This window comes from Medicago sativa, chromosome 4 (assembly GCF_051527215.1).
Source record: "Medicago sativa cultivar Bolivia chromosome 4, Bolivia_mono, whole genome shotgun sequence".
NCBI lineage: Eukaryota > Viridiplantae > Streptophyta > Magnoliopsida > Fabales > Fabaceae > Medicago > Medicago sativa.
In genome coordinates, this window is record NC_140752.1 from 20,009,652 (window position 1) to 20,024,795 (window position 15,144).

At 33.5% G+C, this 15,144-nt stretch overlaps 1 protein-coding gene, 1 long non-coding RNA gene and 2 pseudogenes across 2 annotated transcripts; 3 read left to right on the forward strand and 1 right to left on the reverse strand.

Annotated features, from left to right (window-relative positions):
- Positions 1-1,938: 1,938 nt before the first annotated feature.
- On the forward strand, positions 1,939-3,139 carry LOC146927064 (uncharacterized). Its single transcript, XR_015008159.1, has 2 exons — positions 1,939-2,085; positions 2,951-3,139. It is a non-coding gene; the product is annotated as an uncharacterized LOC146927064 (long non-coding RNA).
- Positions 3,140-3,923: 784 nt separating this feature from the next.
- On the forward strand, positions 3,924-5,143 carry LOC146927065 (exocyst complex component EXO70B1-like; annotated as a pseudogene).
- Positions 5,144-5,270: 127 nt separating this feature from the next.
- On the forward strand, positions 5,271-8,321 carry LOC146927066 (exocyst complex component EXO70B1-like; annotated as a pseudogene).
- A 284-nt stretch (positions 8,322-8,605) lies between these two features.
- On the reverse strand, positions 8,606-10,693 carry LOC146927067 (F-box/LRR-repeat protein 13-like). Its single transcript, XM_085707008.1, has 4 exons — positions 10,268-10,693; positions 9,926-10,107; positions 9,116-9,824; positions 8,606-8,776 (listed from the first exon to the last, which is right to left on the reverse strand). The coding sequence occupies exons 1-4, from the start codon at positions 10,691-10,693 to the stop codon at positions 8,606-8,608; spliced, it is 1,488 nt and encodes a 495-aa protein (XP_085563134.1).
- Positions 10,694-15,144: the final 4,451 nt, after the last annotated feature.

Genomic DNA, 15,144 nt, shown 5'->3' on the forward strand with positions numbered 1-15,144 from the left:
ATTTTGATTTTGTTTTGAAAAAAAAATAATAATGTTGACATTTTGTAACATAAACGACTTAATTAGAAATATGTTAATATAAATGATGAAATTGTTATCTAACTGTAACATAAAGGATTAAGACATGAAAACATGTACCTCATAAATGATGAAGGTGTTTCCTGAACGAATTGTGTAATTTTGCTTAAAAACTATAATTAGTTGAATTTTAAAATTAAAATATGTTATAAGCAAATAAGAGAGTGAGCGGCAGAGTGATAGTTGAAACAATGTGTGTTTCTAATACATTTTAGATTCATCCCACAAAAAAAAAAAAACTTTTTACTTTTAAAATCTTAAGTCAAATTTAAAAGAATTTAATATTTAATATATAAAGTATTAAATATTTTATTTTTAATTTTATTCATTGAGATTTTTCCTGTGTTCCTCTCGATGTCCTCCCTATACACACTAGTTTAAATTTAAAGTATCCTATGATGTATTTGGAAGAGAAACAAAAAAGTATTTCACATATATCCTCAGATCTTCTCACATTGAAGATGTAACACACTCTTTTCCACTAAGTAATGTAATTGAATCAATGAAGATATTTCCTCAGATCTTCTTAGGCCTTCACTAGTTGTTTATTATTTGATTATTTCATGTCATTTTATCGAATTGTGTCAATATGGTTTAATTTTATTTTTCCATATATCACCTATTTCGTGGACCTTGGGGAGAAATATTATCAATTGTGCTGCCAAACTTAAACATTATAACATCTAAGAAGTTGAATCCTCCAGTAGAGCTCTCGGTGGATTTTCACAAATAGTAAATAGAATAAGGAAACAAAAGAAAGAATAAAATCATACTCAAATATCTCATGGATTAAGAATAATTATCAATTATGATTTTCTTCTATCATAATAAAATCATAATAAAAGGAATAATGCAAGGCATGCTACCTATTACTCCTTTCTTAACTAACTAGTGAAGGCCTAAGAAGATTTTTGAGGAAATATCTTCGTTGATTCAATTACATTTAATTTTCTATATAAATAAACCATTGAGACAACATTGAGCTCCATATCCAAAATTCAATCTCTTTTCCACTGATTTATTGAATATGGATGTGAAAAATAGAGGAGTTTCATTTATAATATTTTCACTCTTTCTATTACTTTCTTCTATTTTTCCACACCATTTCTCAGCAGCCAATCAACTCATCCATAAGAATAATTCAATTCCCCTAGTTTCTATACATTCCCTCATTTCTTCTCTTGTTTACCAAATTAAGGGAAATGTATATCCAGATGGGTATGTTAATATCACAAATCCTCTCTTTTCTTCGTCAATAATTGTTTTTGCAATATAATTCAGGGACATTTTTTTTCTTCTAATATCAATATCAGTAGTAATGCAACCATTTAATAATTTGTTCAATCATTTTATGTTAACTAATTATCTTTAATTTTCATAATTTCTTGTGAAATTTCATAATCATATTCGCATGTATCAAATTAAACTATATCATTTTCAATGGTTAACCCTAACATTGACTATTTGAGCTTTTTCTTCTAGTTTATAATAGATTACAATAGTTTATTGAGTTATAATTTATATGTATGTATGCATGTATGTATGTTCCTCTTGATGTAGGTTATACACCGTGTCCATCAACATTGGCAATCCTCCCAAGCCTTACGAGCTTGACATTGACACCGGCAGTGATTTAAGTTGGGTTCAATGCGATGGACCCGATGCACCGTGTAAAGGTTGCACTGTGGTATGTTTTAAATTACAATATGTTGACAATTTTAGTTATTAGTTAGTACTTTTTTAAATTTACAAAATCAAAGAATTTACAATTTCAACTGCCTCCTGTAGCTTATCTAATAATCACTGTTAGTACTTTTTTAAATCTATATATAATCTTATCATATCCATCCTATGATGAAAAGAACACATGAAATTATGTGTATATCACTATGTTAATGACTTGCATACATTTATGATGGTCTTTTCATTTCTAGAAATATGGCAATGTCTGCTTAGGGATTCTTAATGGCAATGAAGCTGGCTTGGGAAATCGTAATGTAGTTGGAGGTAAGACATTCCTAAAGCTAAAAAAATGCTATATATATATATATATAGAGGAGGGATATTTTGACTCCAAGAGTAAGTTTATAGACTTACTCCAAATCTCCACCTTTCATCTTATTTTAATGTAATGGTTTAATTGTGAGTTTTAATTGTTAATCATGTGACCACCTTTGTGGATCTAACTACCTTCTCCAATTATTCTCCCTTAATTAATTCTCATAAAACAAATTTCCTTTCTCACAAACGCACTCTTTAAGTATTTTTTTTATTTATTTTAACTCTCAAAAACAATAAAATTTCCTCCCAATGCTTTGTACCCTAACTCACCCAATTGATTTTGCATACACCCAATTTCTTTGATTGGACATAATAATATAAATCACAATAGGATAAATTGGTTGACTCCAACCTCAATTCAACATGGCTCTCAATCCCATTTCTTTCCTTTTTGATTTAGATTTCAATAAAAAAAAACTCTTCTTATGCATAGGTTCAAGAGGTGAGAGTGGAAAGCTTACATTTTTATTTATAATTCAAACTGCAACCTTGCTGTAATGTTTGAGAGAAAGATTAAGAAACACTTTGAATTGGCAGAGGTGCGCCAAAAAAAGAAAAAATTGGGGAGGTTTTTATTGCATTAATTAATAAAGGGAGATTAAATGGAGAAAGTATTTTCTAAGAAGAAGATCCAAAAAGATGGTCACATGATTAACAATTAAAACTCATATTTAAGCCATTAGATTAAAATAAGATGAAAGGTGGAGATTTGGAGTAAGTCTATAAACTTACTCTTGGAGTCAAAATATCCCTCCCCATATATATATATTTGATAATTTTATTGTAAAGTCTTTTCTTTTGTTGTTAACAGACATCTCTTTGCAAGACAAGGTAGTGGTTTACGACAATGAGAAACGACAGATTGGATGGGCATCTGCAAATTGTAAACAAATTCCTCGGTCATAGATCAGTATATTATCATGATATCTTTTATTGTAATAACGGATAGAACTTCCATACTAGAAATAAAATCACATGCATATGATCCCATGTTAGGAAAGTGAGCATATCAATGTCTGTAATTTGTAACCTTCCAATATATGTGATATTGAGGGGTCTAAATTTCTGTCTCAATTAGAAAAATTACAATTTTCTTCAAATAATTGTGACCATTGTTGTTCTGAGTGTGAAAATGTTGGTTTGTACGACGGTAATACTAGGGATCTAGAAGGGGTTGAATAGATTACCAAATTTTTTGTGCGGAAACGTTGATTTTGTAAAATATTATTGAAACAATTAAGACTATTATTTGAATTTTTTTTTATATTTTTTTATTCCTAAAATTTGTGTTAGTTTTGGTTCATTCGTTTTTTTGTTGTTGTCAGCTTAAGGTTATTTATACACACCAAGAGAATCAATACGTTTTGTTAATTATGATTGAATATGGGTTTAGTATCCAACATGTGTCGATGTCTAATAACAACGCACCACAGACACATTTGATTAAATTCAATGAATCATTTTCTAAAACTAATATAAAAAAGTCGAATATTCAGTGTCGTGCCAGTGTGAGTGTTTTATCGATCGTAAAACAGCCTAAAGAATTTTTGGTCCTTTGCAAGAAATTACATCTGAAATAAGAAGATAGGTTCTCATCCAAAGTCAAAATTGGTTTCTCTCAGCAAAATTGTGTTCATCTGTCTGTCTAAGAGAGAGAACATGAAATGGAGATTTGTTGGGTTTGCTTCAGATCTTCCTTCAACCATCTATTTGGAAATTGGAATTCGTTGAAGATACTTATTTCACTACTGTTATCTGTTTCATAATTTGTCTAATGATTTTGTTTGCAAATTGCAACAACATGGCAACACTCGACAAGTCTTCGATTCAAAGCTCATTCGGCATTTTTTGGTATTGACAATTACTTCTGATAAAATTATGAATGGAAAACCAGATGCATATAGTCTAATTTCATATACATCCTTTCCTATTGTTTGACTTAGTTTGTTGAGACAAATTCTGTGCGGATTCGAAGTGAATCTCATGTACTCTTATCTCGATGTTTAATTGTACAGCTCATAAAGATTAAACTGTCGTTAGCTATTGTTGGAGTTTGTTATAGCTACTGTTTTATTATTCTTTGTTCCTCTCTGTCTTCCCCAATTGGTACACAAGAAACCCATCGTCTTGGACTCGATGAACAACACAAGTCATTCGAGTTGATTCAGAACGACCAGAAAATATGGTAGCAACATTACAATTCATTACTTATATGAATGAGCATAAGAAAAACAATTCCAATATTGGTAACATGCTTTTGCAAATGATGAAAGGTAACTATAAATTGGTTGTGACGGACCGCAAGCTCATAATTGATGCACTTTCGCCTAAACAAATAACTTTCATGAAACGGTGAAATTGATGGTGGATTTTGGATTTGAGAAAGAGTGCTATGAGATTTACAAGTTACCGTAAGGAATGGTTGGAAGACTTTTAAATTATTAGCATAGAGAAAGATGGGATAATAGGATTATGTGATTGCAAGATGGATAAAAACTTCCAAGGTCGCTCGTAGAATACTATTTCCCAGTGAGCATCAACTGCACGATGATGTTATCTTAGACTCCACATCTGTATCATTTGATCTCTATTTCTTAGAGGTTTTCCGTGCAGCAAAAATTCAACTGCTGAATTTTGCTGATTCGTTTGCAAATTGAAGCCATTCAGCCTGGCGTATGTTTAAAATCCTTAACTTGTTTGAGACACTGTGTGATCGATTCATGAATTTGAATCATTTTGATTCATTGGAAAACGAAGCAATAAAAATCAAGGTCCTCCTCAAGGTCTCAGGTTCAATTCTTTCCGGTGCCAATTTGAGAGGGCTATTTAGCTTCTTCAAAAAAAAAAAAAAATCAAGGACAGATCGAGTGGAATAAATAGAAACATTTTCATGGAATTTGGGAGTCTGATCTTTCTCACACCAGATGCAGAGTAGATATAGTGGGCTGATCGTGGTGTTCATCCAATGATCTGCGAGGTCACTGGCTACATCGTTATTACCTGAATATCCCTTGGTTGTTGGTCGAGGAGGAACTTCTTTAACAAACCAAACTAGAGAAACTAATTAAAGGCACTGTCATAATGTGAAAATCAAAACAATCTACATTTCATCACGAAGCCATGCACTCACAATGCAAATTGAGATTGTAAATTATTGATTTACAAAAGAAAAGAATTAAAAGAAAGAAAGTAGGTGTAAATTTTCTCACAAATATATGTTACAATTTTTCTATTAGTCAAAATTAGTTACAAAACAATTCCCAAATTTGCAGGACTTGCGCCTACTAATTGGGACAGCTTAAAATTCTTCACTTAATTTTTTTTAGCAAACAATATAGAAAAAATAGAACAATTGTTTTGAAAAATTGCTCAATCTGTACTCATAAAATAGAGTTAAAACCGCTAAAATCAACAGCAGAAAAAAGGTTGAGGCATCAACCTCAAATTTCATGTACATCCTTTCCTATCATTTCACTTAGTTTGTTGAGACAAATTCAGTGCGGATTTGAAGTGAATCTCATGTACTCTTATCTCGATGTTTAATCGTACAACTGATAAAGATTAAATTTTCGTTAACTGTTGTTGGAGTTTGTTATAGCTACTGTTTTATTATTCTTTGTTCCTCTCTGTCTTCCCCAAATGGTACAGAAGAAATTCAGCGTCTTGGACTCAATGAACAACATGTAGTCATTCAAGTTGATTCAGAACAACCAGAAAATAATGGTAGCAACATTACAGTTCATTACTTATATGAATGAGGATAAGAAAAACTATTCCAATATTGATAACATGCTTTTGCAAATGGTGAAAGGTAACTATAAATTGGTTGTGACGGACCGCAAGCTCATAATTGATGCACTTTTGCCTGAAACAAACAACTTTCATGAAACGGTGAAATTGATGGTGGATTCTGGATTTGAGAAAGAGTGCTATGAGATTTACAACAATTACTGTAAGGAATGGTTGGAAGACTTTTTAATTATTAGCATAGAGAAAGATGGAATATTATGATTATGTGATTGAAAGATGGCTAAAAACTTCCAAGGTCGCTCTTAGAATACTATTTCCCAGTGAGCTTCAACTGTACGATGATGTTATCTTAGACTCCACGTATCATTTGATTTCTATTTCTTAGAGGTTTTCCGTGCAGCAATAATTCAACTGCTGAGTTTTGCTGATTCGTTTGCAAATTGAAGCCATTCAGCCTGTGTTAAAATAATTGGAGGTTATGTGAAGTTAGTTAAGGTAGTTAGACTAGAGTTAGTAATCAACTATAGTTAGTTGATAACTAAACTAGAGTTGGTAGCTTGGTTAGAAGTTAGTTAGAGTTAGTTACTCAAACTAATCTCTATATATAGGAACACTATTGTACTCATTCTATATCTTTTATCAATCTATTCATTCTCTAATGAGTTTCTTTGAGTATCTCCCTCATGAATACTCTTATGCTTGCTATCTTGCTCACACCTATGATCTTCATCCCTATGAATCTACAATTCTTAACATGGTATCAGAGCGATACCCTAGGGATAAAGATGATGATGCTTCCGCTTCCGCTTCCGACATTGATGAAGATGAAGATTCTGTTGATGCAGATTCTGCTCCTGCAATTCAAGAACCTTCAGCTTCTCATGATTGCATCCGATTCGGTAGTTTCGATTCTCCTATCATTCCGGTTTCTACTCCTTCAATCGAACCAAAATTCGATGGATTTTCCGTCGAGATTGGTGAGATTTCTTGCGTTCTTGTTACTTCTTGCAACGACATCGTCGATGATGATGATTCTGTGTTAGTTGTGCACGAAGATGATGAGAAATTGCAAGTTCTCGAACCTGAATTGAAGAATCGCTGCTCTGATTTCGTTGTTTCTGAAGCATCGGAAGACTTCGTCATACACACTGCTCCGGTGAGATTGAGGAGCGCTGTTTACGGTGGCGCCGCCTTGAGGTTTTTTGCCTCGTGGTTGTTCGTCGGAAAACAGCCTGAACAACTTGTTTTCATCGTCAACAATCAGCTTCGCGTTTTTGAACTACATGACGAATCAATCGTCGATTTCGATCCCGGTGGAAGTGTTGGTTCGTGTTCGTTTTTCTCTGTTTTCGCAATTCTCCGTCAAATTCGTTTCCGGTTGTGGTGGATACCATGGGATCGAGGCAAGAAAGCGCGTTTGGAATAAGTTGCTTTGCAAAAGCACTTATTGAGTGGCTGATTGAAGAAGTTGTTTTGAATCAGATTCTGCAAAGTTTTTTTTTCCTTTTGACGAACTGGTTTGGTAATCTGTTCTGGTTATGTTCAGATTCAGAAGCTGCTTAGAAGGATATTACAGCAGTATATTCAGAATCAGAAGCGGGTTTGCGGTTTTGGTCCAGAAGCTACAAGAAGACTTGAAGACCAGAAGCTGCTTATGTCTCAGAAGCGGGTTTGGGACTTTGGTTCAGAAGCTGTTTTGGTCAGAAGCACTCTCTGTTGTTCAGAAGCTGTTTTTGTTCAGAACCGTTTTTTTTCAGAAGCTGTACTCAGGCTCATCAGAAGCTCTTTCTGCAGCGTGTTCTCAGTTGTGTAGCTACAACTCCACTTCCCTTGGATTCCTCATGTGGGCCTGTGCTTCATCAGCTTGTTGGGCTTCTCTTGTTTTCTTATCAGCCTTTTGTTTTACTAGTTTACACCCTTTGTTTTACTTAGTTCTTATAGTATGCATTTTTCGATTGTAATTCATTGTATTCCAAACTCAAATTGGTGAATTTCTCCACTTTGAGTTTGAGGGAGGCTGTTAAAATAATTGGAGGTTATGTGAAGTTAGTTAAGGTAGTTAGACTAGAGTTAGTAGCTTGGTTAGAAGTTAGTTAGAGTTAGTTACTCAAACTAATCTCTATATATAGGAACACTATTGTACTCATTCTATATCTTTTATCAATCTATTCATTCTCTAATGAGTTTCTTTGAGTATCTCCCTCATGAATACTCTTATGCTTGCTATCTTGCTCACACCTATGATCTTCATCCCTATGAATCTACAATTCTTAACAGCCTGTATGTTTAAAATCCTTAACTTGTTCGAGAGACAGTGTGATATGATTCATGAATTTGAATCATTGTTTCTTGATTCATTGGAGAACGAAGCAATAAAAATCAAGGTCTTCTCAAAGTCTCAAGTTCAATTCTTTCCGGTGCCAGTGGGCTAGGTGCAAATTTTCTCAAAGATATATTTTACAATTCCCAAATTTGCAGATATGACTTCAGTAAGTAAAAAGTAAATAGCATCAAAAACACTAATTCCCAAATTTGCAGGACTTGCGCATACTAATTGGGACAGCTTAAAATTCTTCACTTTATATGTTTTGAAAACCAACAGCAGAAAAAAGGTTGAGGCATCAACCTCAAAATAATGAAAAACAAAAGCTACGTCCAACTTGAACTATGAGAAAATAATCTTAAGATCTATAGTTTATAGAAATCTAAATAGATGTTATATGATATCAACTCTAGGCATTGAAGTAGTGTTTTGAAGCAAGTGTTCCACTACTTCCATTATTTGTTGTTCTTTAAAAGCAAATAAAGGCTTGCGCACTATACACAACTCCAATCTAACAAAGCGTGGAGGTTGCAAATTCTTCGAAGTTGGATTTAAGAGGAATACCTGCACAATTTGAATGAATAGGAGACATTATTAAATGGATATTTTACATGAATGCAGAGATGTTATGAACATTAAAAATACAAATGAGTTTAGTCGTTGAACGTGTGGGGCAGTTTCCCTACAGTATTTGAATGTACGGAACTTCAAAAATATCCGTATGTGTGTAATATGTTAGTAATTTCAGAGATCAAACTAACAAATGAAAAACATATCAGAGGACCAAGTTGATAAGAAAATGACAAGTTCAGATATGTTTTTGTAATACATTCGAAGACTACTAACACCGATAAACATATTCAAGGATCGAAATGATTGTGTTATCAAAATATAGCCACTTACCTTTTGGATTGTATCAATGACAGAATAGCCAAATTTCAAAATCTTTACATTGGCAAGCACTTGCAGCCAATTTAAGAAGATCGAAGCTTCCGCATTATTGGAAAAGTCATACATATTTACTTGTTGAAGAAAAGAAAGATTGCATGTGGAGGATAAGAGTTTCCGAAAAATAGGATTCTCTGAGATAGTAAAAGAACTAAGACTTGGAGTAGAAAGCGAAAATTGTTCAGCTTGTACAGATGATATAGTCAAATTGGATAGTGTCTGATTAGATATGCAGAGGACTTTTGCATCCTCAATCAAAGAACAATCACGGAGAACCAAAGTATTCAACACGTGACAGTTTTGAAAGGGGTCAGCACAGTGATTGTGAGTTGCAACAAAGTTGAAGTATTTAAGATGCAAAGTTCTTAATGCAGGCAAGTGAAGAGATTTTGGACACTTTGGATCCGTGTTATTGCTACTATAACAAAGATCAAGAAATGTCAAAGAGTGAGAGCCAAAGATTAAAGGGAGTAACTCAGATTTTGGACACTTCCCATACCCATTAATTTTCAAAGAGAGTAGTGGATTTATATTAATGAGTTTATATAGGTCTTCTTCACCTTCCTGAATGAAAGCATGAATAGTAAGATTAAGTAGGGAATATGAGTGATCTCTACTGGACAGAACCCAGGACATAAATTTCTTAAAACTTTCATACGAAGGTGTAAATCGAGGAGACGGAGTATAAGTAGGGAATATGAGTGATCTCTACTGGACAGAACCCAAGACATAAATTTCTTAAATCTTTCATATGAAGATGTAAATAGAGAAGGAGAATATGTGAGAGTAGTGAGTCGTTTGCAAATATCCTTCCACCGTTTAGACAAGATACAAGTCTGAACAGCATCTTGTGCTTCAAGGAAACTCAATATGTGGAGCAATATGCAGTCAGGCAACTCACTAATCCTATTTTCCCGCCGCTGTCGCTTCAGTTCCCTACGAAGTTCCTGGTTTCATAAACAACTTGTATAAATATTTATAGCATTAGCACTGATAATATAAGTATTTATGTGTGAAAATACTTATGTTTATTCCATTAATTGATAACAACTTTTTCCAATAAATTATTGTTACAGTTATTGTAATCTTAAAAATAAACTACCTTACCATATGGTATTTGATTTGTTGGGGTGTGATTGGCGGAACCCAATTGTGATTAATCCATTGGCGATGAACTCTAAGATGGTCTTTTGGAAACACAATCTCTTCTGAGTCTGTGAAACACACACGAAACCTTCCATTCCCTAAATCTTCGCTCACGCAGCCTTCCCGCCACCGCTGTTTCCAGAACGCCTCCACCTTGTCGCCGATCTTCACTTCCCAATCATCGCTCTCTGGAGTAGGTACTGGTCGGAGCTGATGAGGACCGACAACTGTTGGCTTCACGTCCAGGTCATCGTATTCGACCAGTAATTTGTCGGAGGAGACCCACCTGACGATGGTGGCGGTGAACCATGAGCAGTATATGCCAATGCCGCGGTCGATGCTCACTTCCACTTTGTTGCCCGGATCGAACTTGAATTTTCGAACCATGGTTACTCTCAATGTGTGTATTCCACTACTCCGTACAACAACGCTAATATTACTTTATAGTGTTAGGGTTACATGTCAAACACTGTTCTTAGTTTTGGTCAGGTTTTATTTTTTAAAACTAAATTGCTTTTTGACTCCCAAACTTTACAAAGAATTGATTTTGGCCCCAAACTAAATAACACTAATGGCCTTCAATTTTTAACTTTTTTACAAAATTGAGGTCCCCTTGATTTTGACTTAGGCAACATATAATTGGACAACAAATTTAATGATGCAGATGTCACATATGTATTTTATTACTTGGTTAAATTGCACTTTTAACCTCCGTACTTACACAAACCAACAATTTTTACCCTTAACACCGACGTTAACCTTGTTACAATATAGGGGGCTTCACTTGAGCGAAATGAGCTAAAGTTGGGGGCCAGAAGTGATATTTTGCAAGTTTTGATGCAAAAAATGAAAGTTGGGTTAATCAAAAGGCAAAACAACTTTGCACACAACCAATCAAAATATTTTGAATTGCCACGTTTGGCCCACGTAAATTAAAAACATTAGTTGATGTGCGATTCTAAATATTTCGATTGGTTGTGTGTGTAAAATTGTTTCGAATGGTCAACCCACCACCATCAAACTCAAAGTTTTTTATTTGATTTTATTTTTTAAATGGTAAAGTCCTTTTTTTAATAAAAATGGTATAGTCTTTTATTTTATTTATATATTTTTTAATGAATTTTTGTTTTACTATTTGTAACATTCTAAATGCTTTCTTTTCCCGTAAAAAAAGTTCTTTAGTTTTTTTATTTGTTTCTTTATCTTTTAAAATGTGTACACAATTTTTCTTTTTAATTTTAAATTACCATGTTTTTTTTTAAGGAAAATTTTAAATTATAAATTACCATGTTGGCAAGCAATATATGATAATTTTATTTTTTTTATAAATACTTTCTATTATAAATAAAGAAACCCATAATTTTTTTTGGACATCTTCCTTAAAAAAATTAAAAACATATAGGTCTACTCAAATACACCTCAAAATAGTATAAATCTTTGTGCTATATATTCACCTAATCTTTTAAACTCAAAAACCGAAATCTCCAAATTCTCAATAAACCCTAGATTTGTTTGGGTTTATTGAGAAATCTTATAAAACTAAAATTTTTGTTGGTTGTCGTCCTTGCAACCTTCGTCATCTCCAGATCTCATTTTCCTTGCCCATGTCTTCTAGTAGTGGTTGCTTGGTTCCACCTTTGCATCCCACATCAAGTGCTTCTTCCTTGAATGTTTCTTGTTTGCTTGCAGATTCTATGTTTAGCCTCACCGAATATCAAAGGAAATGTTTTGAATTTGTTGTATTAACAAAGGATTCGAATGCCAGAACAATGTTCAATGAAAGATATATAAAATGCAACACACAATAAAAATTTAATTGTCTAAATCGAAAAGATATGTAAGTTCAAATATAACTTCAATTCTCCTAATTCAAAATCGACAAGGGATGGGTCAGTGAGCACGGAAGAGGTACATGGCAATGAGGATACATGCTACATTAATTTTTGGAATATTTAATTTTTCGCGTTAAAATGTATCATTTATTTAAGAATAGTATCGGCATTAATTTTTGGAATATTTAATTTTTTGTTTTGATGAAAAAAAGGGCTATGCCCTAACCAAAGACAAACTATAAGCCTCTTGGAAAACTAACAGAGGAAGCATCTGCATTCTGCCCTTAAAATATTACAAGGATAGGAAAACTAGAATGTTTCATTTATTTAAGGTATCACTTTCTTAGATATCAAGCGAACAAGGATAGGCTAGAACGTGAATGTTGCAAGTATGAGTTGCAACTTGCAGATATTCTCTCAAAACCTTCGAAGGAAGCAAGGTTTGAAGATTTGAAAGAGCTTATGGGAATGAGCAGACTAGCAAACATGAATTAGGAGGAGAAAAGTGTTTAATTCATAGTTTTTAGTTTGATTGCATGTAAGACAAGTTAGTTAGTTTCTTGTTTGTCAAGGCAGTTAGAAGTTTGTTACGATTTTTATATGTCTAGTCAGTTGATTGAATTGTATTTGTTGTCAATTGAATTGTATTTGTATTTGTATATAAAAATTTACAACAGAACGATACCTTATTAATTTTTTAGTGAGAGAAACTCGGCCTTCTCTCTAAGTTTTATTCTTCTTTCACTCATCGAGGAGGGGTGATTTTAGGTCAATTTTTGACCTAGAATCACCCCTCTGCATCTTGTTTCCCCTTTCTTTTAATCTAAATAATTGATTTCCACATACATCAAGTTTTTCTTTCATGTTTTTTCGTGATTTCGTCGTCTTAGTGCGACGTTGTGTTGTTCGTCATCATGTGCGGCGTTGTTTGATTTCGCATCTTTTGTTGTGCGGTGTTCGTTTGGTTCGTATTGAAAGAACAGCTTCAGACAATCACAAATTCAATCAATGATTTGGGCGTCAACGTTGCAGATCCAGAAGCATGTGTATTCTGGTGATTTAGATTTTATCATATTATTTGTAGGCATTTTGCCGTTGTATGCTATTAACTTGGGTGCTGTGAGTTTGTTTGCAGATTCACCCTTTACGTTTTTAGCGATATTGATCATGTTATTGTCTCTGATGTATTCTATCAATTTGAATGAATGAATATCCTTTGTTTTTGTCCAACAAAAAAAACGATAAACGCAATTTTATATTCATCCCCTTAAATTTAAAACATGTTTTACAAAGGTTTATTCCACATTTGTTTTCTCTTCATTTCTCTGATATAGTATTTCTTTTCACCATTTCACAAAAACCTCAAATTGTCCCAACAAAACGCATGAATATGAATTCTTCCCGGTTGTTTCTTCTTCCAATAGCATGCTTAAATTTTTTGTTTGATGTTGCTTTACTTTTGTCTCTTTGATCATCAGTGGTTGTTGTGGTACAAGAAGGATACGAATGAGGAGAACCAACAATGTTGTCGGTGTTGTGATCTGCCATGAGTTGAAGAAGAAGAAATAAACAATGTTCTAATATTTTTAAAGGTATAAATGTAAATTATTTTCAAAATCACTCACCTTCCCTTGTGAATATCAAATATACATTTGATTAACAAATCTCTCTTTTCCTCCTCTTCATTAAAACCCCTCTCTTCCGTTGAACCAAACATACCCTTAGAGGAGTTTGAGATGGAAAGGAACTTCGTAAGGTAAATGCATATGTGTGTGGGGGTGGAGGGTGGATGGGGGGCTCAACTGGTTTGAGATAAGAGATTAAAAAGGTCGAGGAGTTGAAGGTTCATAGATCAAATTCTTGCAAGAAAAAAAATATTACTTTGAGAAAGATGAGATTACAAGATGTTGTGATTAAAAGTTGGATAAAAACTTCCAAGGTCGCTATTAGAATACTATTTCCCGGTGAGCGTCAACAATGTGATGGTGTCTTCGTAGAATCCACCTCTATATCTTATGCTCTCTCTTTCTCCGAGGTTTTTCGTGGAGCGATAATTCACCTGCTGAATTTTGGTGTTTGTTGATTCCTTGGTGAACGGAAAGCAAATAAAAATCAAGAATAGCTTCGGTGAAATAAGTAGAGACATTTTCATGGAATTTGTGTCTTTCGTACACCAGATGCAGAGTTTGATTGTTGGGCTGATGGTGGCATTTTCATGGCTACCTTGTTATTACTTTCCGGTCAAGACAAAAACAAATTTCAAAACAGAATTTGAACATGAGAGAAAAGATAAGGGAAACAAAATATGTAGTGTGTGTTTGTTCTATTAGAGTACATGGAATAGAACGAGTTATCGGTAACTATATGGGTTTATTTTAGGAGTTGAAGATTTTTGAATAATTAATTTTACCAAAAAATTAGGCTTGATAAAAAAAATTATCACATCATTTTAAAATGTCTAATAAACATGTATTCAGAGTTAAAAGACTTAATTTCCAAAGGGTAGTGTAGCGTGTTAATTTGTATTTGGCTTGAGAGTTAAAAGACTGATATCTTCTTATATTCAGAGAGGAGTTTGAGATGGAAAGGAACTTCGTAAACTAATGTGTGGTCACGACCAGTTGTTTATAAATATGTCGACTTTCGGAAAAAAAAAGTATATGTATCATCTATCGCAAACTCTTTAGTACTGATATTATTGATTGAATGCGGGTTTAGTATCCAACATGTGTCGATGTCTAATACTAAGAGGCCACCGACACATTTGATTAAACTCAATTAATTAATTTCTAAAATTAATATACAAGTCGATGATTCAGAGTCGTGTCTGTGTGAGTGCTTTATCGATCGTAAATTAGATTGGGGCAGTTGACCTTGAGACCTATTAATCCAAAACTCATGTCACGAAATTATTGGTACTCTAAATTATTGCAGAAGCTGGTCCAATAAATAGCCTAAAGAATTTTTGGTCCTTTGCGAGAAATTCCATCTGGAATAAGAACATAG